The 26886-nt window shown below is 41.0% G+C and overlaps 1 protein-coding gene across 12 annotated transcripts in view; it reads left to right on the forward strand.

The window, feature by feature from the left end:
• Window positions 1-26886, forward strand: part of NRXN1 (neurexin 1) — a 1139755-nt gene that overhangs the window by 556568 nt on the left and 556301 nt on the right. For all 12 annotated transcript variants that reach the window (XM_035001585.1, XM_035001587.1, XM_035001593.1 and 9 more), the window contains 2 exons: window positions 6247-6628; window positions 7831-8021. In XM_035001585.1, the coding sequence (XP_034857476.1) occupies window positions 6247-6628; window positions 7831-8021 (573 nt within the window). The remainder of the gene's footprint in view (window positions 1-6246; window positions 6629-7830; window positions 8022-26886) is intronic.

A 26886-nucleotide genomic window follows, 5' to 3' on the forward strand; every position in this document is an offset into this window, starting at 1 on the left:
TTTTTTTCCTTTCTAGAGAAACCTTGTAAACCTGGCCCTCGCAAAAGACTGGAAAAGGCATTGTTTTCCAGGAGCTTCCACTTCTTCCTGCCAAGAAAAACCCTTTGAGGCAAAATACTTGGCTAGTGTTTTAAAAATGAAGGAAGAACAAAATATATACTAGTATTTCAGTAAATTAGCTTGCCATTTACTCTTTCTCAAAATTGCCCAAGGCTTTAGAGCAGAAATTTGATTTTATCCTCTGCTCTGTAGGAGTTGATTTTTTTTTTTTTTAGTAGTAAAAACCAACATGGTCTTTCTCAGAGTTTAAAGACAAATGGGAGTATAAACCAAGTAAATATTGATGATTCACCCAAATTATGCATTTCCCCCCCCATACTCCACCTCACTTTTTTCTTTCCCCCCAGCTCCCAGCATCTCGCTGCACAGAGCTAAAGACAGTTTTATTTTCACATCAATTTACCTTTAATTGGTGAATTTTCATCAAGGTGATTCATATTTGGGGTATTATGTTTTGTGAGAGATCTCACAAAAGCCAGCAATTCATAAGAATAAAAAAGCTTTGATTTATAGAGCATGGAAAAAGTTTCTAACGTGGGCAATGCAAACTTGCCACTGAGGCTTAAATTTAGAAATGGAATTTTTTTTCCAAACACTCCAGTCACCTTCACTCAAAGCCAACCATGAATCAGGGAAGCAATGGGTTTTTTTAATTTTTTTTTTTGTTTTTGTTTTTTGTTTTTTGTGTTTTTTTAAATTGAATTTTATAGCAAGTCAGGAATCACTAAAGAGGAAAATATTTAAAGGAAAGCACTAGATACTCTTCATGCATTTCTTCCTACATTTGACCTCATCTTTAAATTAGAGTTAAATGTACTTTTAAGCCTGTGTTAAAACACAGCACAGTGCATACACAGGCCATTCATTCTTGGGAATGTCTGCATCTCACCTAGGGTCATGAGACATGAAAGAAACTTAAGGAAGGGATTCCCTAGGCCTTGGACAGAAAAGGGTTCTACAGGCTATATGGGATCCCTAAGTAGGGATTTCTTGGGTTTCAACTCATCACTTAGTCTCTCTAAAAATTCTGAACTATGTGTTTTATACATGTGTGTATGTTAGTGTGTCTTTTGTTGAACAACATTTAGCATACGTGCAGTTACTCAAGTCAGCAGGCTGGGCATCATCACCCTGTAATGGAGCTAACCTGAGTTTACTCCTTGGAGACTTACAGATGGTGACGACACCAGGTGGAGTTGTCCCACAAAGCAAACTGTATTTGCAGCAAATAAGGAGATGACGAGGAACAATTTCCAAGCCTGTGACTCCCTACACAAGGAGAGGTGTTCTTTTTTTTTTTACGGTTAGGAAGCATATTCCAAAAGGAGAACTTTGTCGTCCCAGGTAAAGGCTTGCTCAGGTGTACGTAGAAAGCATACCTATACCTGCATGGTAAATTATGGTAATGAAGCTTGTGCTCGTCCCTGGGCGGAGACTGTAACATTATAATGAAGCAGAGGTAACTGTTGGACAAGGGAAGGGGCTCTGGGTAGGCTCCAGAATCGGTATAAACTGGATAGCGTCTCGGGCCTTTATCTCAGGTCAGGAATGCAGGGTCTTGCTTACCTTTGAAATAGCACTGCAAGTTTTTACCACTGATTTATTGTCTCTGATATGGTTAGGCTATTTCCAGGCCTGGGAGAGACCATTAGTTTTTGCATTCCTTTCTTTTCCCCTTGATATCCTTAACTATGGACGCTTTTGCATTTCTTTGAAATTCTTACACCTCCTAGGAATTTCTGCTGAGAGTGTGTTTGGACAAATAGAGCTAAAACGACTTCTCTCTAGTGTCATGAAAGCTGTGTCTCATTTTTCTTTTGCTGGGGACCCCCTAACTCTTTCCACTTACAGTTTCCCTCCTGTCCATCATCTATACATTATTGTTAAATCCTGTAGATTATATCTGCAAAATTATCTCATTTTGTGTCTTTTTCTTCCATTTCTACTATAACTATCCTACTTCAAATTGTCTCCAATTTACTATACATACATCAGAGAGATTGAGACACACACACACACACACACACACACTCTCTCTCTCTCTCTCTCTCTCTCTTTTTTTCTCTTTCTCTCTCTGATTTGTGGCTTTTGCCTGCCTAAAACCCTCTGGTGCCGACGAATGTAATCAGGAGGTGCTGTGCGTGATTATCTGGCCCGTGCCTTTCCTTCCCATTTCCCATGAGCCACTAATTTCACTTATCCTGAGTCTCCAGCCACACTGTCTAGCTTTTTTTCACCTCAGCCTGTGTTCATCTGTTTCCCCTTCCTGGAATCCACCTCCCCATTTTGCTTCTCCAGCATGTCTTTCTCTTTTTAATCCTTCAAATTTAACTTAAATATTAACTCAGGCCCCCCATTCCATACTTACTGACACAACTCCCTGATTATCAAATTCATTGCAAGTTTTTTTTTTTAATTTTGCATTATATATTTTATTATTTCCTTACCTCTTTTTGTATGCCTTTCCCCAATAATCCATGAGTTTTATGAATACAGGAGCCAAGTCTGCTCCTCACTATACTATTTCTTCATTACCTAACAACACCTGACACACATACATATGCACACCACACACTCAGTAACTTTTTTTTTTTTTTTAAAGATTTTATTTATTTATTTGAGAGAGAGAATGAGATAGAGAGAGCATGAGACGGGGAGGGTCAGAGGGAGAAGCAGACTCCCCGCCGAGCAGGGAGCCCAATGCGGGACTCGATCCAGGGACTCCAGGATCATGACCTGAGCCGAAGGCAGTCGCTTAACCAACTGAGCCACCCAGGCGCCCCCACACTCAGTAACTTTAAGTGAATTAACAAGTTGATGTAGGGCTGGGGGTTATTTTGTTCTGCAGCCGAAATTTAGCCCGACTCTGAGCAAGACTAAACATACAATAGGTGATAGTGTTATCTGCTTGGGTACAAAGATTTGATTTACATGGTAAGATTTCTGTGCAGACACACTGTCCAGTAGTTGTTTCTCATTGGAGATTGTCAATCTGGGATTCCCATACCCTTGGATCAGAGGCATTTTGCTAACTTGAGATTCTCTTTTCACTCCATCTCTGGAGAAGACACTACATTTTTTTTATTTAAGATTTTTTTTTTTTTTTTTTTTTTTGAGACAGAGAGAATGAGAGACAGAGAGCATGAGAGGGAGGAGGGTCAGAGAGAGAGGCAGACTCCCTGCCGAGCAGGGAGCCCGATGCAGGACTCGATCCCGGGACTCCAGGATCATGACCTGAGCCTAAGGCAGTCGCTTAACCAACTGAGCCACCCAGGCGCCCCAAGACACTACATTTTTAAATGCTTAGAACCTTAAAAAAATCTCCTTTAATGTCCTTTATTTTTTCATAATCAATATATATGTCTAATGGTAGAGGTGGCTACAATTACTGCCAGGGGATTAAACTCTGGAGTAAATTCTGAGGGGGAAAAAAAGAATGTTTAGAAGGCAGCAGTTAATATCTTCCTAGTCAGTGGATAATGGCTTTTACGTGCTAATTCTCCCTCACGAGCAAGCATATCTGCCATTACTGTCAATGTGATTTATATGTGCTTATTAAAGAAAGAATAGAGTCTTGAACATGGGCCATAATGATTTTTCTTGTAACTGGGCCATGGTTGTTCCCAAACTGTTTTACTATCTTTTTATTATTTATGCTCTGCATACGTATTCTATTCCTTTGAGAAAAGAAAACAGACATCACTTGTTATTTTTATCACTGAACTTGTCGGTCCTGCTAAACAAAACGTGTTTCCCCATTTCAGAGCTATCAAGAACTTGACAGTTGGAGATAGTATTTAATTTTAAGTATTTGAAATTTAGGGGGGCTGGGTTGGGGGTGGCATTTCCTTATTATCTGTTGGTTCACTAATGGAGCTTCTAAGAAAAAAAAAAGAGTTTCAGGCTTGGAGGTGGGTTCATTGAGTTAAGGCTCAGATTTTAATATAATGAAAAAGATAAAAAACACAAGGAAGTATAAAAGCCCAAATGATTTTTTCAGTTTTTTATATTCTTCCTTTTATATAGCTTATTAATTCAATGTTTCTGGTGTGATACTTGAAAATTCTTAAAGGCTCCTTGTATTTGCTAACAACGAGGTAATTCCCCACAGAATAGTATTGAGGTCATTGAACAAAAGAACTGAAGAAGGAGAGAAAAATGATGTCATACAAGAAACCAGAAATGCTAGGGATTTAATAATATTTTTACATCAGACAGACAAGAAGGCATCGTGGGGAGGAAGGAGGAGGAGAGACAATTATTTACGGTCATATTTTTTGTATTAAAAAAAATTTGCAGAGACAGAATCAGAAAAAAAAAAAAATAATAGCTGAAAAGAGAACATGTCAAGGGATGGCAGGAATGCTGTTACCAGGATCAAGGACTAGTAAAGAGGTGTGGAAATTAAGCAGAATTAAGTACAGCTCAGGGGAAAGTTTTTTACACCAATGAGTTTATAAGCATCAAAATCAATTATGTATGTAGACAGTTTTTCTTACACGAGAAAAAGTAGACCTTTTATGTTTCATTTACTAGCATTTCCTCAAAATGCCACTTAATATTTTACTGTCTTGACTAAGGAAATGGAAATCTGTCATACTGGTCGAGGGATGCCCACGGAGATGGTTGTTCGATCTTCATTACACCTGGGAAGGTTCAGTACGTTTTCTCAGGGGCTGATCCTGGGATTGGCTCTAATTAATATTTTCATTAATATTATGGATGATGGGATAGGGCAAGCTTGATAAATTTTCCAATTATGCCAAATTGAGTAGTGAAGCTAGCACCTGGAAGAACTTGATTGTAATTTAATGACCTTTTTGAGTTTCAGAAGAAAGCAAATGACAGTTTAATTAGACAAGAGCAAGATGCTGGGAGCGAATCACTAGCAATGATAAGAGCGCTTTATGTTGTACACTGAGAAACAGCTTCATATCTTTGTATATTTTACCTTCAACAGTATAGGTAGGTTACAATAATCACCTTAGAGGTAAAGGTGGGATTAGGTTGGGCTTTCCTGGGGTTGACAGAGTAATTTGGTGGTATGCAGAGGCATGGGGACTGAGTTGAAAAGTCAATCAATAAATAAATCTGCAACCAAACTTCCTACAAGGGTGTTTTAAAAAATTGTGCCTTATGGTAATGTGAGTTAATTTTACTCATATTTTCAAAATTGGGCATGCCTTGATATAGTAGAGGGGACTCACTTTAGGTATCCAAAACGTAAGTGCAAGGAAAATGGCCTGGGTTCAGAAGAGATCAACAGAAACTCTGCAGTGGCTGGGAGTCTTCTAGCAAAGACTGTGGGAATTGTTTAGCTCAGAAAAGGGAAGATGAAAAGTGCATATTTAACTTCGGACACATTTTCATGGTTCATTGTTGGAAGAATAGTGATGAGCCCTTCATTTTATCTACTGAGTATAGGAAAATATACAATCATTTTTTTTTTTTCCCCCTTGAAGAGCATTTCTTTATAAAGAAAAGCACATCCAGGGCGCCTGGGTGGCTCAGATGGTTAAGCATCTGCCTTCGGCTCAGGTCATGATCCCAGGGTTCTGGGATCGAGCCCCACATCAGGCTCCCTGCTCAGTGGGAAGCCTGCTTCTCCCTCTGCCTCTCCCCCTGCTCATGCTCAATCTCTCTCCCTCTCTCTCTCTCTCTCTCTCTCTCTGTGTATCTCTATGTCTCAAATGAATAAATAAAATCTTAAAAAAAAAAAAATACATCCTTACCAAGCTGAGATGTATCACTTTCTAATAAAATGATTTTGGACAATCATTGCCCTTAATTCCTCCCTCTCTTTTCTTTCCTCCCCCCCTTCTTTCTTCTTTCCCTTCCCTCCTTTTTCTTTTCCTTTCTCTCCCTCCCTCTTTCCCTTCCTTCCTCTCTTTTTTCTCTATTTCTTGCTTCCTTTGTTTCTTCTACTTTAAAAATTCTGTAACTTTGCCTACCGAAGGTGGTTTTTGTTAAGGCTATAATTTGGACAGAGATTAAAACCTGACCTAAGAAAGTTTCACTAAGTATCCAGCCTGTAATATCATTGCCATATTTTTACTATATGTAACTGAATGTCAAAGGGTATTTGAATCCTTGTATTTTAAAATGTGATACTGTCATGGAAGTCTACAGTTGGGCGTTTCTTTCAGATACAAAAAAATAATAATAATACATTATCTTGCCTTTCAGGGCAAATGGCAGGCGATCACACAAGGCTGGAGTTTCATAACATAGAGACTGGCATCATCACGGAACGCCGGTATCTGTCTTCTGTCCCCTCCAACTTCATTGGACACCTGCAGAGCCTGACATTTAATGGAATGGCATACATTGACTTGTGTAAAAATGGTGACATAGATTACTGCGAGCTCAATGCCAGGTTTGGCTTCAGGAACATCATAGCAGACCCTGTCACCTTCAAGACCAAATCGAGTTACGTTGCCTTAGCTACGCTGCAAGCCTACACTTCTATGCATCTTTTTTTCCAGTTCAAGACAACATCCCTAGATGGACTAATTCTATATAATAGTGGGGATGGAAATGACTTTATTGTGGTTGAATTAGTTAAAGGGTGAGTATATGTCAGTTCAATGACAAATAAATAAAAATTTGCAAAATGGACTTCGATACCCAAAAATAGACATTAAATAGATGTGTTGGCTTCTAAGGTAGTGGGCAGGGGTGTGGGGGAATGGCTTAAATAATCTATTTGCTTAGATCACGTCTTGTCTTATGAAGATATCTTAAAAGTTAATAGGAAATCAGTAGAGTCTTCTATACCTACATTTTCATGTACAAGGTACAAATAATACCGAGTTGTAATAATGATAAGCCTTCCATGAATCGTACACTTCAAATGTGGGTTTCCTTACTATGCACACTATAATTCTACAAAAGAGTTTCTACAAATGTATAGAAATGCATGCTAATTATCTAATATTAAGTAATCAGATTACTTCCACAAAATCCCATTAACTCAAACTTAATTCTGTGTCAGAATTCCTTGAAGAATTTAGAAGGAAAGATTTTTTGTAAAATTTCACTGAAACAGTGAGGAAAATGTGATGTCTTTTAATTGATTTGGGTACTCATTCATTCAATCAGCCAATATCATAGCGTAGCTGCAGTGGGCTAGAGAATGTACCAGGCACTAAAACAGGTGAACACATAAATATAACAGAAAAGCCTTATGAAAAGTTGCCTCAGATGATCATGTGCAAAGGTTCAGGAGAGTCTTTAGGGAAATAAGGAAAATGTATGAGGCAGGGAGTGGGTATCAGAGCTGAGTCTTGAAGGCTGAGAGCACATTTCAGGAGAGGTTCAGGAGAGTCTTTAGGGAAATGAGGAAAATGTATGAGGCAGGGAGTGGGTATCAGAGCTGAGTCTTGAAGGCTGAGAGCACATTTCCAATATAAGAAACAGGCATTCAAGACAAAAGGAGAGCAGGTACAAGAAACTGGCAAAAGATGAAGGGTGTGGTGGAAATAGGGAATGAGTAGTGAAAGGTGACCTTCCAATGTCGTAAAGTGGGTTGTAGGCCATGATGTTAAAAATAATTTTCACTATTTACTGTAATGCAGACAATGAGTAATCCTCCTGGATGAAATCGTATTGTTTCTTTCTTGTTAACTGAGCCTCTGTACAACTCACTCTCCGACTTCTAGCAAGGACTGAACCACATGAAAAAAAGATCTCCATTTGTAATATCTTGTTGGACTCCCATCAAAAATTCAAAAAGTGATGGCACTTTCTCAACCTTTGCTTTCTTCCCAGGTACTTACATTACGTGTTTGATTTGGGAAATGGTGCTAACCTCATCAAAGGGAGCTCAAATAAACCTCTCAATGACAATCAGTGGCACAATGTGATGATATCAAGGGACACCAGCAATCTCCACACTGTCAAGATCGACACGAAAATCACAACACAAATCACCGCGGGAGCCAGGAACTTGGACCTCAAAAGTAAGTGCACACTGCATCAGAGTAACAGGCACCAACACACATGGGCTCCACTCACATGGCAGATCCTTTGTTTTGGAGCGTGTGTATATACTGTTTGCAAAGACTGACCAGAATTTCATTTCCAACACATGATTAATAATACAACACACAAGCCTCTCTTCCCCTTTAATGTGGCAGAAACATATGTATTTTTAATAGCTCAAAAAATGCAACCTCCTAGAATGCATGCATGATTAAAATTTAAAGAGAAAACATGTTCTTAGTCTTGATAGTATAAAGACGAGTAAGTTGTTTGCAAGTTTCTTTAGTCCCTACAGTTTTTAATCGATTTGGGGTCAAGATAACTAGATACCTAAGGAGTTTCTTCTAGAGCTTACTAGTTTTTTTTTTCCTTAGTGAGGTTTTCCGGATACTTACAGAGCCTCTGACCAATAGGGGTCTGAGCCTGGCCTATAACCTTGTGTCTCCAGCAGTGAATTCGCCGCACCCCCAACAACACACACACACACACACACACACACACACGTCGGAATGCTTCCATCACCAGCTGCTAAGAAAGTTTAACAGACTTTTTCCTTCCCTATTGATTTCTCAAGTGAGCAAGACAAATGCTTAGAAAACATGTCAATAACGGGAGATAATAACAGAAGTTTCTATTTGAATGGGCCTTTGTGATTGACTAAGAACATATCCATATATCCCATCTCATTTAACATGGCAATAAGCATTGGACGAGGTTTTATCAGCATTTTATTACGAATGGAGGAAGTCTGAGCTTTGAGTGGTTTGCCCAGGAATAAAACACCTGCCACAGTGAATACAAGCTCCCCCCGCCCCCAGCCCTGTTCTGACACAGGCCCCCCTCCATTGCTTCTCTACCCTGATGCATCCCAGTGCCCTGAGGGGATCATTGTGCTCACATTTTTGCTTGATAAGAGCTGTTGATTTATATTGATGGGATCTTTTCCTTTGATTCAAAAGGTAAATGCATGGGGAAGTTAGAGAAATGGAAAGAGAAAATCCAACAGAATTCTTTCTAGAGAAAAATGCTTTTTCTAAATCAGGTGAAAGAAGAAAGAAAAGTGTTTCACGTCCTGTAACTGCAGAATATATTTACAATCTCGGGACTATATGTGTCCAACACATAAAATGTGTGATAATGCCTGTCTTCCTTCTTTCAGAGTGGGCCTCTTGTTAACTTCAAAGCGATCCTGTTTGTGTCCACACAGCTAATAGCTTAGCTCAGGAGGGAAAATGAAATTCAAAGGAAATGCTGTTTAAGGCGAAAGCCCTTTCTCTTTCTTCTCCCTGACTGAAATGAATGGAGTGCATTTTCCGTATTTTCCTATTTTGTGAGTACCCCTGTTTTGCACAGGGGGTTCAGGTGGTAATTGTCAAGCGGAAGGGAGAGATTGTAGCAAACATCCGGTGTCCTGGCCATGCCAGCCACCAAAGCTAAAGCAAGATGGTGTCCTGCTTGTGGAGGGGGAGACCTCAGTAAGCCTAAATGAGTGTCCCTGGACACTGGACCCTGTGTGGGACACTGAAGTGGCTGGGAAAGAAGCAGTTCCTGGTTGGTGGAAGTACGTGACCTGCACAAACCTACATTCACAGTGAGGGTATAGCGAAGTAGTGCAAGGCACTGGGTTCTATCTCATTGGACAATTAGGACATTGTCTCCTGAGGTAAATATTTGCTTATTGTTCAATTAAAAAATAGAAGTGAGGGTGGGGCGCCTGGGTGGCTCAGTTGGTTGGGCGACTGCCTTCGGCTCAGGTCATGGTCCTGGAGTCCCGGGATCGAGTCCCACATCGGGCTCCCTGCTCAGCAGGGAGTCTGCTTCTCCCTCTGGCCCTCCCCCCTCTCATGTGCTCTCTCTCATTCTCTCTCTCAAATAAATAAAAAAATCTTTAAAAAAAAATAGAAGTGAGGGTAATAGGAGGTCATGGTATAGCTTTCTTTCTGGTGGTGGAGGGGACTTTTACCAATCTACATCACCCTCAGAGCTGATTTTTAATTAAAACATTGAGTATTTCATGATTTCGAGTGTAAAAAGGCTTTATCCATGATGCAAAAACTAAAACTACGAGTTAAAAATTGCATTTTATGTAATATTAAGATACTAAGCAGTGACTTCTGACTGAGTGCATCTGTATTTAAAAAAAACAAACAAACCACTATTTAAATTTGAAGTGAATTTCCCAGGGGAATAGAGATTCTATACTAATGACTATCCCCCTGTACCTCATAAAGTTCCTATGTGTTTACAAATTTATCAGACTATGCCAGAAAGTGGAAGCAAGTTCCTAAAATTAAAACTTAAAAATTAAAAGCCAAAGCCGTGGGCTTATAAATTAAATGTGTGATCCAATGGCAACGATCACCTCAAAGAAGCGCACTTGCCGTGTGTGCCACCGACTAGAAGGAGCTTAAGAAGAGAGCACGGACATGTGGCAACACATCGCCTAGCTTCCATCATTAACAACTTTTGGTGTGTGTGGTGAGAGGCATTGGCCAGATAAGGAGTATTTACTCTGTGCAAAGAGTGGAGAGTGCATTTCTTAAAAAAAAAAAAAATTATTCGAGAGAGAGAGTGCACAAGAGCAGGAGGGTCAGAGGAAGAAGCAGACTCCCTGCTGAGCAGGGAGCCCAATGCAGGACTGATCCTGGGACAGGAAGGCTTAACCAACTGAGCCACCCAGGCTCCCCGGAGAGTGCATGTTTGAAAAGGAAGAAAGAGTTCCTGTCATGAGAAGCTTTCCGTCCCATGGAGCAGATTGACTTGGGGCATTTGCAGGACAGGGAAGAACCGGACTCCCTGGAGCCAAATCAGGGCATTTAAAGGAATCTGGTGGCATCAGGAAGAGTTTTATTTATTTATTTATTGTAAAGATTTTATTGACAGAGACACAGGGAGAGAGGGAACACAAGCAGGGAGAGTGAGAGGGGGGGAAGCAGGCTTCCTGCAGAGCAGGGAGCCCCATGCGGGGCTTGATCCCAGGACCCCGGGATCAGGACCTGAGCTGAAGGCAGACGCTTAATGACTGAGCCACCCAGGCACCCCCAGGAAGAGTTTTAGAGGAAGGTATGTTTAAGGGATTTCAGAAGGATGAGTAAAACAACTAGTCATTTTCTCCTTCCCACCTGGATGCCCACTGGAATTAGGGAGGGCTAATTGGTGTAGGAGAGCATCTATAGGGACTCTTCACTTTGAATTGAACAGTATGGTTTTCTTAGCATGCTAGTCATGTAGAATTCAGACACTCTAAATGTGGGAAAAATGAAAGGTGACCTATTTTGGTTAATGGTTTTATTTCATGTACATTTTGCCCTTAAAGAATTAAAGGAAAATTATCCTATTTACTTTACACTCTACTCAAAGTCTCTGCCACAAAGTTCTCAAAGTGAGGTCAGCCAACTTTACCACTTCAGAGCCCTGTGGTGGGGTTGATGAAATGCAAGTTTCTGGATCCTACCTCAGACAGACTGAAGCAGTAATCATTTGACAGTAATGTGCTGGAAATGGCAGGTGTCTGTATTTTTGAAGAGTACTCACTAATCTAGATGCCATTGTGTTTCAGAACCCTGAAAGGATGCAGTGTCCATGTTGAAGCAAAATTTAAGTCACTTTTGAATTTAGTACAAATCCTGGTTTTACTTTTATTTTAGAATTTTTATTTTTTTTGCTTTATCAGGCCTGGGTCAAGAGACATTGGTTGCTTCAGGATTATTTATTTTTTAATTCCTCATGTTACCATACCATAAAAAGACACTAGGGGGCAGCATCAGGCCACAAAACCTGCCTTACAATCCTGAGGTTGTGGGGGAACCTCAACAGGCTCTCCTTGTGCTGAAGCAGAATTTCTTTGTTTTCAGCCAGCGAATAATGTTTTGGATCTTTATAATAAGGCATGCTTTTATCTGCATCTCTATGTAATTATATAGACAAGAATTTAGTGTAGAAATTTGCAAGCTAGGGACCATTTATCCCATTCCCCACCTTGACTCTGCTGGAGATGGTCAGAAATGGGCAGGAGTCTAACGATCTTTCTCAGAGAAGAGGAATTCCACGCAGGTGACCTTGTTCAAATTACCTTTCATGACACTGCCGAGTTCTCAGGGGGTTCTGTGTCTCTCCCTGCTGATACAGTTTTGCTTTCATCTTTATTTCCCAGCTGTTTGTGTTCTATTCCCTCTGGCTATTATGTACAAGCTGCAACATGTAATGAAAAGAGCAGCATAAATTTGCTCTCTGCAATGATTTCCTAGCACAGCTGCACATTCATTGTGGGACTTCTGAGTCCTGCCCCCTTTAGAGAGATAAAGGGCTCGTGTAATTCCTCCTTATGTCCCTTCTCTTGTTCCTGTATTTGGCACATTTGTATGTTTGTATACGTATGTGTATGAGAAGGAGCTAATATTTATTGACATTCTACGAAATACTAAGTAGATTTAAATGAGGTTATTTTAATTCATCCTTACAGTTACCCAAGGATTTCAATTAAGGTCAGTCTTGCTCATACATTAATCTAGTAAAAGAACAAAGATAGGCAGAAAGGACTGTCGTGGGCCCCCATTTTCCATGGGCACCCTTCTTTAGGATATTAAGTTCATCCTTTAGCAAATTGAGGATAATGTACATGATGGGGAAAAAAAAATAGATTTCTGAGTGCAGAGAATACAGTGCCCTCAGGTGGCCACTTAGCAAACTACTTGCAAGTGACTAAAATCCGTCTCGGCCACAACTAGGTCAGCCCAGGCCGAGTGTTGCCCTTGGTTCTCCCACTCCCACCCCAATTCCTTACCCCCGAGGGCTTTGAGGAAGCTCTCCCTCAGTCTTCCTATCCAGTCTCTTCTCTCCTTTTGACCATTATCTCCTTTTTAACCTTCTTGATATTCCTCCTTAAATCACTTTGAAAATAGCCATCCGCTATTGTTTGTCCTGCTACCAAGCCACTAAAAGTTTCCATAATCAGAGACAGGCAACCAGAACTGTCTTTTCAAATATATTCATTCTGTCAGCAAAACTGAAGATGAATAGTATTCACAGTTTTTTAATCTTGATCGTACACCCATCTCTCTGGCTCAGCTACCTACCCTCTTGCAATCCTGACTATAACACCTATGCCCCCCCCACCCTTTAATGTTGCCATTTGACATATCATTGCTGCCGTTCTTTCATGATTCAGATTTTATTCCTATGTCCCGATCATTTTTCAATATGCCCGAGCTGTGTATTTTCGGCCCATATGCCTTTCCCAGATAATTTACTGAAAAAGAAACTTTTTGAAAAGAGTCTAACTTTGAGGATAGCCTTTTAAAGCGGGAGATAGCATTGAAACTGGAGGCAAGCATCTGTTGTCCTGTTGGTTAAGCTGTCTTTATGAGGTTTTTTGTTTTTTTTTTTTTAGTTTGTGAGGAGCTGAGATTTATTCACATTACTTTAGTTAATGGGAGATTGTTTTAAGGATCCATTAGGAAGAGAGACAAGAGATTGTCATACTGGGATCTCAAGAGCAACCCTCCTAGGTGTTCCCTTGGACACAGATACGCACTGCTCCCTAATTCCAAGCTCCACCACCAATCCCAGCTCAACTGTGTCTACTCCCGCTTAGAGATCATTTCTCTCTGCCCCCTGGCTTCTCCTACTCTTGGCTTCTGCCTCATGACTTCAAACTCTTGCTTTTGTGCCTTGGCATTAGCACGTTGTCTCCTCCTCTCTCTCTTCATCTCACTTTCAAATTCCCCCAAAGACATGATCTCCTACAGTGAATGGACCCTTCTAGAACGTTAAGTTCATGGGCTTTTGCCCTGCTGTTTTGGGGTAGGCTCCCTTCCTCAGGCCGAGTAGCTGTACACACAGAACTAGATTTGCATTGGCATAAAACCTGAACTTGAAACATGATCCCTGGGAAGGAGACCATGGGTTGGAAGACCCTGTGAGCTTCTTAGAAGGGAGTGGGGTGATTTGCTTATTCAGAAGGGCCCTGAGTGTCATGCCAGAGGTGAGGAGGAGGGAATGAAGGGGTTTCAAGCAGGAAGGTAGAGTTCATGGTGCAATCTACAGTCATTCCTTCAGCTTCACTGCAGAGGATGGGGGCAAGCTGGGGGAAAGAGACCACTTTGCAGGCAATCGGCACAGTACAGAACAGAGACAATCAGGCTCTGAGTATGTAAAAGTAAGACTGGACATCTGTTTATGTTTCCCACACAAGAATTGAAAGACAATTAGAGATATGAAACTATTGTTTCTCTCCTGGTATCTCCCCTGGATTCCCAGGCTTTGCAGAAATCAGTCTTAATCTGGTCTCTTTACTGCAAGGCCTTTGTCAGCGTGTTCAGATCTCACTGTCACCCCCACTCCCAATGAGACCTCTCCTCCCCGTGCCCAGTTGTCTTGGACCTGCTGTCTGACCTTGGCATGCAAGTTCCTCCTTCTGCTTCCCTATAACCCTTGGACCAACTTACCCTAGTGAACAGACTTTAAGTTCTTTATTCCTGGTCAATGATTCTGCTTTCTTTTGTATTCCTCCACTCATTGTACTTGTTTTGGAGTCTCTTCAACACTGGACATAGGTTTTCTATGTTTAAACTTTTCTACACCCTCTAGGTTTTCTATGTTTAAACTTTTCTACACCCTCTAAACCTATTATTTGAAGTTTACCTTCCCACCATTAGGATCATAGGAGCTTAGAGCTCAAAGTAATCTTAGGGACAAACTGGTCCCTGAGTCATTTCTTTTACAGAAGAGGCCAATGTGCTCAGGGGAGACGGGCCAGCATCACCGTACAGATAACTAGTGTTTCTAGATCTGGTCTTTTAATTCCCAGTTGAACACTTTTTACAATAGGCCAGGGAAGACAAGTTTTATTGCTCATAGCAACTCAGTTGGCTGCAAGCGAAAGCCTGGAGCAACATGCTGAAAAGAAATCTGAGAACTTCTGTGGGCTTACTGGAGAAGACCCTTCATGTGGTCAGCCTAGGCTCAAGATGGAGACTGGTGGTGTGTTGGTTTTTTATTTCTGGTGCGACTTTAAAGATGTCAACCCTTCCAATTTGCAGTTGCTTTAGGGCAAGTGATACAGGTGCTCAAAGCCCCGATGCTGGTTTCTGCTCACCCTTGACATTGGCTGAGCTCTGACGTCTCAGGCCTTGGCTTGTGTGCTTGGAATAGCAGAGAGGAGGTCATGTTCCAGGAGAAATAGCCTTCCCCGGTCCTCCCACAGCAACGTGTGGGGTCCTGGAAGTCTGAATCTAGTGCTCAAATGCCTTTTGGACAAGGTTCCCATTTACCATGTCCCAACAGGACAGTGATTAGACAAGATGAGCTCTTAGAGCTGGTGACATTTATGCCGTGGAGGAGAAAGTACCTACAGGTGCTGACGGGGGTTCTTAGTGGTCAGGTACTGCTCACAAGACCTCACCTCATTGTAGCTAGGCCTTCAGTGTCCATCCCTCTTCAGGGAATTCCTGGCATGAAGCTGAGATGTCTTCTTAGAAGTTGAGCTTCTCGGTCAAGAGCTCCCTGCATCAGAACCATCTGAGAAAGCAAGTTTGGCCAACATCTCTCTCACCAAAGTACTTGAGTCATAAGGGTTTTTATGGCCAACCTCTTTTTTTTCTAAAGCGGGACTTAGACAAAGGTCTTTGGGGGTGCAAAAAGCATAAACCCATTCAGACTAACTTCAGTGAAAAAAGGGGAAGTGATGCAAAGTATATCTTTCAAGGAACCCAAGGGCAAGAGAGAGGAAGTTTTAAGTCCTGGACCTCATGAGAGCTATATTTAGGAAACCTGTCAGCAACAAACCAGCATCTTCACTCTCTTGGTCTCCACTGGGGCTGAGATTTGCTTTCTCTTGGCTCCCCCAAAAGCCCTCATTATTCTCCCTCTCTGCATACTGGCTTTCCCTGCAATCACAGGCATTGGAAAAGGGATTCTCCGGACCTGGCTTTTCACCCCTGAGCAATTCAGATGCCCAAGAGAGACTCACTTGAGTTTAGGAGTCCTAGGGCCAAATTCTTAGAGAGTAAAATTGATTGCAACATATGTCCTCTCTGTGACCAGGATGAGCGATGGTAGGAGGCAGGGTCATACTGTACAAATATGAATTCTCTGGATTTGAAGAAATATTTGGACAGACTACTTAAGAGTATAAGTGGAGCCATTGAGGGCTCTGAAAGGTGATCTGTAAGCTCCTATGCAAAAATCAAGGTGGTGGTGTGTTTGCCTTGTTCTGGAGCAGGGGTTGGGTGGGGGCTACAGCCGTCAAGATGGTAGAAAACTGGGCTTGTCATGGCACCAGAATGTTCGTATGACTACATTCATAAATGCTTGCATGGACAAAACTATCCCGTGTGTGTTGTGGGACTGTTGATCTGGGGTCAGAGACAGCACGTGAGATACAAAAGCCAGAAGCAGAAGTCAGAGGCTCATTGGATTTTTGGGAAACACAACAGAGAGAGAATGCTAGATTTTTATCCTCTGGAATTGGGAAGATTTACCAGGCTCTTCTAGATCTATAAAGGACAGAGCGGCAATGGCTGACTTGTGGTTAATATTACATTTGTTCCTTACAGATCTCAAAAGTAGATATCACTGTTCCTTTCAGCGGTGGTTCCATTTAGTTAGGGTTTAGTAATAATGCGGGTCCAGACCTCTTTTACTGTGACCTTTGGGTCACAGTAGTTTTTAGTTTCTCCTTTTAATCCTGAACAATTCCTCTCAAGCTGTGGTTCAAAATCAGAATAGACTGGAAAGTGAGTTGGGCTTAGCACAAAGATACCCCTACCATTACAGAGATAGTTCAGAGCCATTTCTGCCCTCCTGACTCTTAGCAAAGCACATTTTTCATGGCACCGTGCTGCTCTTGGCCCAGTATTTTTGACACACTGGAGGGCACCTCCAGTACTACTTTGGAACTACATTAGGTCAATCAGGCTTTCTTGTTGATGCCATATTAATGTGGCTTTCTGTTTCTGCCCTTAAAAGGGGTCCTTTCTTCACGTTCTGCATGGAGCACTGGGTGTTATACACAAACAATGACTCATGGAACACTACATCAGAAACTTAGGATGTAATGTATGGTGCTTAACATAACAAAAAGAAAAAAGAAAAAGGGGCCCTTTCTTGACCTTTGCAATTAATTATTGTGGTTTTTTCTTGAAAATAAGCAAGAAGCAATATAGCATTGTAATTAAGGACACAGGCTCTCGGGTCAGACAGACTTAGGTGAAATAGCATCCCTACGATTTATTTTATGTGTGTCCTTAGGCAAGGTACACCACTGTTCTCTCAATCCTGTGTACCCTTTGCAAAGCATCAGCTAAGAGATTTACATAGATTATCTCTTCAATTTTCATGACAAAGTGGTGAGGTTGCTGTACTAAGCTCCAAGTTACAGATGATAAAACTAAGGTAAGGCTTAGGGAGGTTAAACTTCTCACCTAAACAGTAATGATAATGATATTGAATGTTATATAGTTATAATAGTTATTTTAACCGTTTCTGAGAGCTTATTGTATCCCATGTACTCATAAATACTTGGCACATGAGGTCTCATTTCTCACAACAGTGCCCAAGATCAACCAAAGTGCTCTTTGAAGCTCAAGGGTTTATAAGGATGGGGGATCCTGTAAAGCCCACCTGGATATGACAGGCATTGTTAATATTTAAGCCACTTATCCAGGTTCCTTAGAACTTGCTCATAAACATTCTTGGGCAGGCTGCACGAGGCTCCGCCGCCTCTCCTGCCCCTACCCACTCTTACTTCATTACACCCTCTACTTGCATTGCCCACCATCTGTTCCCCTTGGAGCTCCGGGACTGGAAAAAGACTTTCCCAAGCCCTTTAAGGTCCTGTGGCCCTGTACTCTATCTACAACACAGCAGACCTTTGGCATTTATAAATCGGACAAGCACGGTTCCATCTATCTTTGAGAAGCTTGATGGTCTGAGAATTATTAGTACTTTTGCGGGAACACAAGTTTGAATCCTGCACAGCAAAGGGGTGATATGCCAAACTTAGTGTTTTTGTGAAAGAAACGGTCTCCTGGCCTGGCATTTGTCTTTGTTCAGAGATGTATAAACCGCCTTCATTGGTGCCATCAGCATCATGATTAGTATAAGTAATGTCATTTATTGAGTACCTATGTGCCAGACACTGTGTTAAGGGCTTAAATGTGAAATCGTTCAATTAAATAAGCATGACGTTCAAATATAATCAATCTATAATATTATTTTTTATCTCAAGCCATCACTTCAAAATGTATTTGTATCATATACTGGCTTAGAGGAAATGTTTGGGCTCACTGTTAAGACAATTCTATAATCATTTTACATTATAGAACTTTTTTTTTTTTTTAAAGATTTTTTATTTATTTGACAGAGAGAGATACAGCGAGAGAGGGAACACAAGCAGGGGGAGTGAGAGAGGGAGAAGCAGGCTTCCCGCAGAGCAGGGAGCCCAATGTGGGGCTCGATCCCAGGACCCCGGGATCATGACCTGAGCCGAAGGCAGACGCCCAACGACTGAGCTACCCAGGCGCCCCACATTATAGAACTTTAAAAAAAATTTTTTTTGCAGTCAGGAAGTCTGTACATTTTACATTGGGCTGTCTGTCTCAGACTCAGATTATTTTATATCTATTGTGTTGGTCCTTTAGCCAGGACTTAAATTTTGATATTCTTTTCCATAGGTGTGGCTTCTTAATCTTTACAACAGTTAGATGAGTGAAATGTTAGTGTTTCCATGTTACAGATGAGAAAACGGAGACTCAGAAAGGCTGAGTGAGTTGCCTAGAAATTTAATTTGAACCCAGGTTTGTGAAGTATTTAAATACTACTCTGTGTATTTGCCAACACATAAAAAAGGGAATTTCTTCTGAATGTCTAGAGTGAAAGATACTGCCTTTTTTGATCTTAGGGTGAAATGTTATGCAATAAAGAAAAAATTTCCTCTTCCATATAGAACTTCAAACTTGCACATGACTACATTGTACAGTGCTCAAAATTTCACTTGTGGTAATTACGGGAGAACTGGATATTTCTACTATCATTTTCCACATGTTCATCCACACAAATGCTTGCGTAGAACCTATATATTGGTTCTGTCTCCTTAGCTCCTGAAGTCTTTTTCAAGCACTATAACTAACAATTTTAATTGTTGATGTTCTTAATATGTATTCTATGGAACACTTATATTTATAGGTACTTAAAACAGGCCCAAGAAAATTAAGTACTTGGTTGGATGATTGGACATTGGCCTATCAATCAGTCTTTAGCTTGTACCTGTAGGCTATTTGCAGTCCATTCTGTTGTTAAGCCCTCCATTGTCCTAGCCTTTAGGGAAGGTTGCCCACACCTCCCTGTTACCCTTTTTGTTATTGTTGTTAAGTATTTGCTTTTCTCCTTAAGAGTAATTTAAATATTGGAAAAACAAAGTATTTGGAGACATGAAGCAGGGAATTACAGTATTCCAGTGGGATTTGATAGCCTGATTGAGAATATTCCATCTTTCAGGCACAGAAAGAATCCCTTCTTTGGGGAAAAAAAAAAAAATAGAAAACGTCAGATACATAAGAAAAAAAATAAGGGTTTTATTTGACTCTATAAAGCTCCTGTAGGGGTGCCTGGGTGGCTCAGTCGTTAAGCATCTGCCTTTGTCTCAGGTCATGATCCCAGGGTCCTCAGGAAGTCAGGGTCCACAGGAAGCCTGCTTCTCCCTCCTCTCCCACTCCCCCTGCTTGTGTTCCCTCTCTCGCTGTGTCTCTCTCTGTCAAATAAATAAATAAATAAATCTTAAAAAAAAAAAAAAAAAGATTCTAAATCTCCTGTATTTTAGAAGATTTTTGGCAATGTCCATAAAGTTTTTTTGGTGTACTTTATATCATTTTTGTCCTTCCATGCTATCGAAAAAACCACTAGTGTTTTTTTTTTTTTAATTCTGTATATCCTACTTGAGAACAAATGCCACTTTTTTGACCTGCATTAAACAGGCCATTAGTATAGGGAACAGCTGTTCTTCTAAACTTACCCTGCATAGCACTAGATCTTCCCCACCCAAAATAAATGTTCCTTTATTTTGAAATAGGAAAAGAAAATTCTTTGAGTGAGGAAAGTTATTTTGAAAAAGAAAGAAAGCCAAATTGCTATACAGAGCCACTCACAATCTTAGGAAAGAGAAGATTTGCATAGGTCCTTTTAGTGGTCCCTTAGTTATAAATCTCCATTAATTTCAGGAACAGTCATTTCTAAACTCCTCCACCTGTTCTATTCCTGTCACTGAGATGGGTTTTAGCAAAAATAGGAGGCCATGTAGTTAGCAGGAGAAGAGGTAGCCTAGGAGTTGGAAGTTTTTGTGCCATTCTCCTGGTACTGGTTGCATTGCCTTGTGCAATTAGCTCACCTTTTCAGTAGGGTCGTTTGCTTACCTGCACGTGGGGTTAGTAACAACTTCCTACCTATTGGGAAGAACTGGTATGAGGATCAAATGGAATAGGGGGCGGCAGAGCACCCGAACGGAGGTTCTGTGCATGTTTAAGGCATGACATTATTTTTGAGATGGAGAACCTCTGCAAGCTGTGTGTGGTCCCAGAGAACATCACACACTGAATGGAAAATGAAACAGGAAATGGTGACAGGACTGTCTGATGCTAAAAGGATGTCTAAGGTATCTACACTGGCTGTCAATCGGATGAGGAACAGGAAAAATAATGATACTGTCTGAACTGTTTTTTCACCTAAATGCCAATTTACGAGGCCATGAGACAAAGTTAGCTTGGCATGAATTTATATGCCCGAACTCGTACCCCATCTGCCATGATGTCACTGGCATAGAGTGGGTTTAAAAGAAGATGGATTGCTACACACACCTCCATAGCAATTTCATTTTATTATTTCCCATTTAGCATGCCCACCAGCTTTCCCTCACAGTCTGTTGGCCAAACACACAAACAGAATCTGTCTTCGAGTTGTAAGTTTTATAATCCTTCTCTTAAAACAAAAATTCTTTTTTTGGGCAAGTTTGTTTTGAAAATATCAGAACCAGAAATTTCAGAATGTCAAAAGCATTATGTGTCCTTTTTATAAGCATAATGACAATATTGATCCTTAAGGCTCACTACAAGGAAAACAGTAAAGTCTGAATGTAGACTTGATCAGAGCCCACCCCCCCTCCACCTGTTCATACACAAGTATTAAGTTGGGCCATCAGTGAATGCAGATGTCCTACTTAACTCTTTGTAGGAGGCAATTAAAAAATAGCTGCCATGTCTAAAAGTCAAGTTGGGGAGTCCTAAGAATTCTACCCACTCGTCAGAATTTTGGTACCTAATATTCAGGTGGAAGCAAATTGGTTTTGTCTCCATGAGATTACTCCGTTAGCACGCAGTTGAGTCTCCCATTGTCCTGGGCATCTGTGTTAGTGTGTGTGGACTCCTGCTAACATTTATTACTATTACTTTCCTCCACTGGCCAAGATACTCTAAAACATCCCTGTGTTTTAGAACAGTGGAGCAGTCCAAATTGGGCACTTGCCACCTTAGTATACAGTGTATAAACCAGTGCAGAGCCGGTGAAAATTGTCATAGTCTCCGGGGACCTGTGTTTGGAAGCAAGCCCTGCCATTTTCTAGCATTGTAGCCTTGAACCATAGTGTCTTCATCTGTGACATGTTCTCCAAGATAACTGTTATTCCCTTCGTCACTCAGCAGGCAAAAATCAAATGACATGATACCTATCCAAGTGCTCACTGAAGTTTAGTATACTGTACCAACATCAGTCATTGCTGTCCTCTAAAGTCAGTGCTGTCTCTTCTGGTTTTGACCATGGCAATGGTTGGGACTCAAAGCTGTGGGGAGGCTCTCTCTCTTACCCAGACAGGGCTCTGTACATTTAAATTCAGTTGTCTCCATGACTTTTGTGAAATGGAGAGTCTTTTTAGCAAAAGCAATCTACTGTTGGATGTGGGAGCCTACTGTAGGATCAGGAATACCTGTGGTTGGCAAGGAGCTAAGAGACAGTAGCAGCAGACCAGAAAGACTCTACTCCTAGAAGTCCTAGGGTGGTGGCCCAAGGGCTGTGTGGAGTGAGACACCTAAAAACTCATAGTTAGTGCAGATCGGGATGAAGAGATTTCCTAGGGTAGAGCATCAGGAGTCCACAAAGTTAGCTTGGTGCTGTTCTATGGCCACAAACAGTAAATGCATGCCTTCCGGTGATGCCAACAGGGGGTACAGAATAGAAGAGTCTGGAGAAGTAGTGTAAATGGTCCACAGTGTGAAGTGTACCTGTGGAGGCCACATAAATTAGATCATGTTTTTATGGAGCAACACAGAGAACAACAGAATAGCCAGAGGCAGAATGAGGCAGAGGGCCAGGGTGGGCTGGAGTTTCATTTCCCACAAAGATTTTTGCACTTATTTTAACTGCAAAACACTCCTCAAGGGGTTCTCATCAACACACATTGATAGCCTAAACTGTTTCTGTACTTCTTTGTCTGCTTCTCTCTGCAAATAAATTCAATATGTGTTACTTAAAATGGATCATGGATTGGGGCACCTGGGTGGCTTAGTCAGTTGAGTGTCTGACTCTTGGTTTCTGCTGGAATTATGATCTCATGGGTCATGGGATTGAGCCCGCCTCTGGCTTGTGCTCAGAGGGGAGCCTGCTTGAGATTCTCTCTCTCCCTCTCCCCCTGCCCCTCCCCCCGCTCATGGACGTTCTCTCTCACTCTTTCTCTCTCTTTAAAAAAATTGATCATGGATTACTCTATTAGAATGGAGGAAAAAAAATGCCACTGCATTGAATTCTCTTAATGAGTTGGATGGCTTCACTTCCGCGTGCAAGAAAGGAGTCAGTAGAAGAAAAATCCCCCAAAATTAACTTCATTATTTCTCAGGTGGAGGGAACGAGCGACAAACATGATTGCTGTATTCGTAAAACCTTCACTATGTCTTTGTTGTTCAAGTGATTATTTAGTGAGTGCAAACCCGCCAGTCCATCCATTCACCCAGTTATTCAGTGACTACTAAGTGAAAATGAGAACATGAAGATACTTAGTTCATGATGATTTTTCAAGGAATTTATAAAATAACAGGAAGATAAGATAGTCACACAAAGAGCTGGGGGAAAAAAAAGGTGGTTGTCAGAAAAGAGGTTCAAAATGTTACAAACACTCGAATACTGCTAAGCCTCTGGTTTTATTTAGAAGCTGGAGGGAAGTATGGAAGCGATCAGAACACAGGGGGAGACTGATGTGGTGTTGATGAGGAGGCTAGATGGTGTCTGGGACAAGCTCTGGCATGAAAGGTGTACAAGGGGAAAGGTAGACAAGAACTGGAAAAAAAAATTTTAAATGGAGGGACAAATGTCTGAGGTATTGGCAAAGCTGAGTCATCAGTTCTTGGCAATAATTTAAATGAAAGGTGTGAGATACAGAATGCAGTTTAAAAATGATTTTTGAAATTTCAGTTTGGGTAGCAGGGAGATGAGAAACATGAATGCTGTAAATAAGGAAGTCTAGAAGTAGTTTCCCAGTGCAGGGGAGAGATGATGGCTTGATTTTTGGCTGAGCTTAGAAATCCAGGGTAAGCCTAAAGATACGGGTTTACAGGTGTTTACTACAGAAGTAAAGCAAGGTCATTTTAGGACTAAACCTTATATATCAAGGAATATAGAAAATATTCTATAGAAAATATAGAAAAGTTAAGGAATAACAAATAAATCAAACTGGTGACCACTGAGCATCTCCTCAGCAAAGAGTTTCTAAAACCTTTTTTTTTTTAAGAGACCTATAAAAGACACAGATCTTGTATCTTGGAGCAAAACATCTACTTGAATTGCCAACTTTGACTTTAGTATTGAACATTTGGTGTCCTCTGATCTTACATGTGGTCTTGGAGGGTGTTTTGTTGTTCAATCCCGTGTGTGGTTTAAGTTTCCATTTGTCTATTCTTAAGCCTAAATGTGTTACAGAAATATTAATGACTCCCCATGCTTTTGCCTTCAGTAATTTAAAATAATTTAAATAGTCAGAGGAAATAGTGACTTCAGCTTTCTCCCCAGGGGAAAAAAAAAAACAAAAACATAAAGTAAATAAATGAGAGTTTGTTCCCTGGGAATTAAAGATGATTTTTCTTCTAACAAGGCACACCTATTATAAAAACAGGTCTAGATTTAATTTGTCTCCCAAAGAAAAGCCTGTATTAAGGTATATGGTCAGTATTTGACCTGCGGATGTTCATTTGTAGATGTGCAACAAAAGATTAAAATTAAAGATGATGATTCAAATTTGGGGGCAGAGTTCATTTATTCCCTGGGGGAAGGGAAGGCACTTTTCCTGCAGAATAACTCTCAGAAATTAGCCTGTTCTCGGGCACCTGTGTGGTTCATTGGTTAAGCGTCTGCCTTTGGCTCAGGTCATGGTCCCAGGGTCCTGGGATTGAGCCCCACCTCGGCTCCCTGCTCAGCAGGGAGCCTGCTTCTCCTTCTGCCTGTCATTTTCCTTGCTTGTGTGTTCTCTCTCTCTCTCTCACTGTCAAATAAATAAATAAAATCTTTATTTAAAAAAAAAAAAAGAAAAAGAAATTAGCCTGGTCTGATTGCACTTTTTCTACCAGCCAGTCACAACAAGAATTGAAAGGGAAGTTAGGCTTGTGTCCCAATTTGCTGTCCAAGGTCCAATCCTGCCAAAGCAGAGCCTCCAGAATTGTACTTTCTCCAGTCCAGCCAGCAAGAAAGAAAGGCAGCGGGTATTCAGCTTTTTCCCCGCCCCCAAATGCTACTTATAAGAGATTGAGAGAGCCTTCTTAAGTTTCCCTAGAGTTTTAGCCATTCACATCTACAAAGCACTTGTTCTTTTTAATGTATGCTCTTTTTAATTAAAAGGAAAGTGAGATGTTTAAGAAGCACCAAAAAAAAAAAAAAATCATATGAATAAACAGGAAAGCTGAGTCAAAGAACTAATTATACCTTGATACTTGCATTCTGCTGCTGGAAGGTAGAGCTTGGAGTCCTCGCTCTAATTGCCGTATGCTCCCTGTTTTAACAAAAAAGAAAAAGTCTTATACCACTTCATTTACCTGCTTTTGGTTGATGGCTCCCAAGCCGCGCCTTCCAGCCTCAGCATCTCTTCCCGAAGACCCTGGTTCCTATCATCTGATCCCTATGGATCACTCCTACTCAGATTCCACATGTTTGGTGTTAAATACTGTTCCCTCACTTCTGTCCAAATTATCACTGCTTCAAATTCTGTTGTCTCCTAGCCTACATGACTATATTTTTGGATTTCTCATTGTCTTTTTTTTTTAAACCAACAGTCATAAATTCTGTTGTGTTATCCAATAGACTTTGACTTAACTGATCCAACATTATTTATCATTGCCTTCCAGCCAAGTCTGGCCTTTTATACTTTCTTGAATGCTGTATTTATTTTATCTGTTGTCTTCTCCAGGGCTGGCACTACATTTATGCTATTACAGAGTAATGTATCCTATACTTTCTTCAGGTCTAAACTCTTCCATGATGCTCCACGTTATAATCAAAGTCCACACGAGCCTTTTATTTTTCTGATTTTATAAGGCACATTTAACTTGAATCTCTTGACCTGGCCCTTGGGCTTTATAGAATTCTTGTGTTTCGGGGCGCCTGGGTGGCTCAGTTGGTTAAGCGACTGCCTTTGGCTCAGGTCATGATCCTGGAGTCCCAGGATCAAGTCCCGCATCGGCCTCCCTGCTCGGCGGGGAACCTGCTTCTCCCTCTGACCCTCCTCCCTCTCCTGCTCTCTGTCTCTCATTCTCTCTCTCTCAAATAAATAAATAAAATCTTTAAAAAAAAAAAGAATTCTTGTGTTTCCTAATCTGTTTACATCAGATTAGAAGATATTTATCAAATCATCGTCCTCTTGTTGTTACCAGGTTCAGTGCAGCTGGGTTTGTAAGAGAAAACGTCAAAGGAGCCTCTTGAGCTTCTTTACAGCATAGGGCAAGGCATACGTCAAGTACACACGTGACTGTAAACTAAAGTCAAATAAGATGTAAATTTGACATCTTGTCATTCCATTTATACTAGAAACAAGGAGACAACCTGGACTTCTCATTCTTCTGTATCACTCACTACCATCAACCTAGAATGAGGTACACTATAGATGTACAGTCCTCACCAGACATACCAACACAGTCACACCGGTAACCCCGTGTGCTGAGTGCATGCTCTCTACCTGGTGCTTGCATACCTTCTCTCTAACCCCCACAGCCTTGCGAGGTAGGCGTTTCACATATGAAGAATCTGACTCTGAAAGAAGTTACGTAACTTAATGTGCCTGCACTAAGACAACCAGTAAGTGGCAGGGCCGACGTTTACAGCCACTTATAAGTGAAAAGCCTGTGCACGATTCCCTCCTCATTACTGTGCAACACTGGAGTGTGGATATCTGTGTTATCACCTCAGATCCTTCTACAGATAACAGTCTTGAGAGTGTGTATATATGTTGCACTAGTCTAAAGATAAGGGTATTCTGAGATTTCTTTAAAAAAAAAACAAAAAACTTTCCAAAGGCTTGAGGTTATCTGGGTTTATGCATGCTCTCAGCATCTCCTGCTAAAAATGCCCCAGTTCCATCATTGCCTCATCAGTTCATGCGTGGTCTACTTAAAGGACAGGAATAAAAATCAGCCCTTCATCAGCTTGGAGAAGGGGTAACAGACTGGCCTCAAGTCTGTAGGAACCTGTCTCTTATTAGACGTCCATCCTGGCTTTTGTTCACACATAGGGTCATTAAAAAGTATATCCCCCTTCCCATGTACAGGATTTTGCCTGCAAGATCCCATTAGTGCTAATGGGTCATTTTAACTTGCATCACCTCCAGGA

This window comes from Mirounga leonina, unplaced genomic scaffold (genome assembly GCF_011800145.1).
Source record: "Mirounga leonina isolate KUSES-001 unplaced genomic scaffold, KU_Mleo_1.0 Mir_125, whole genome shotgun sequence".
Taxonomy (NCBI): Eukaryota; Metazoa; Chordata; class Mammalia; order Carnivora; family Phocidae; genus Mirounga; species Mirounga leonina.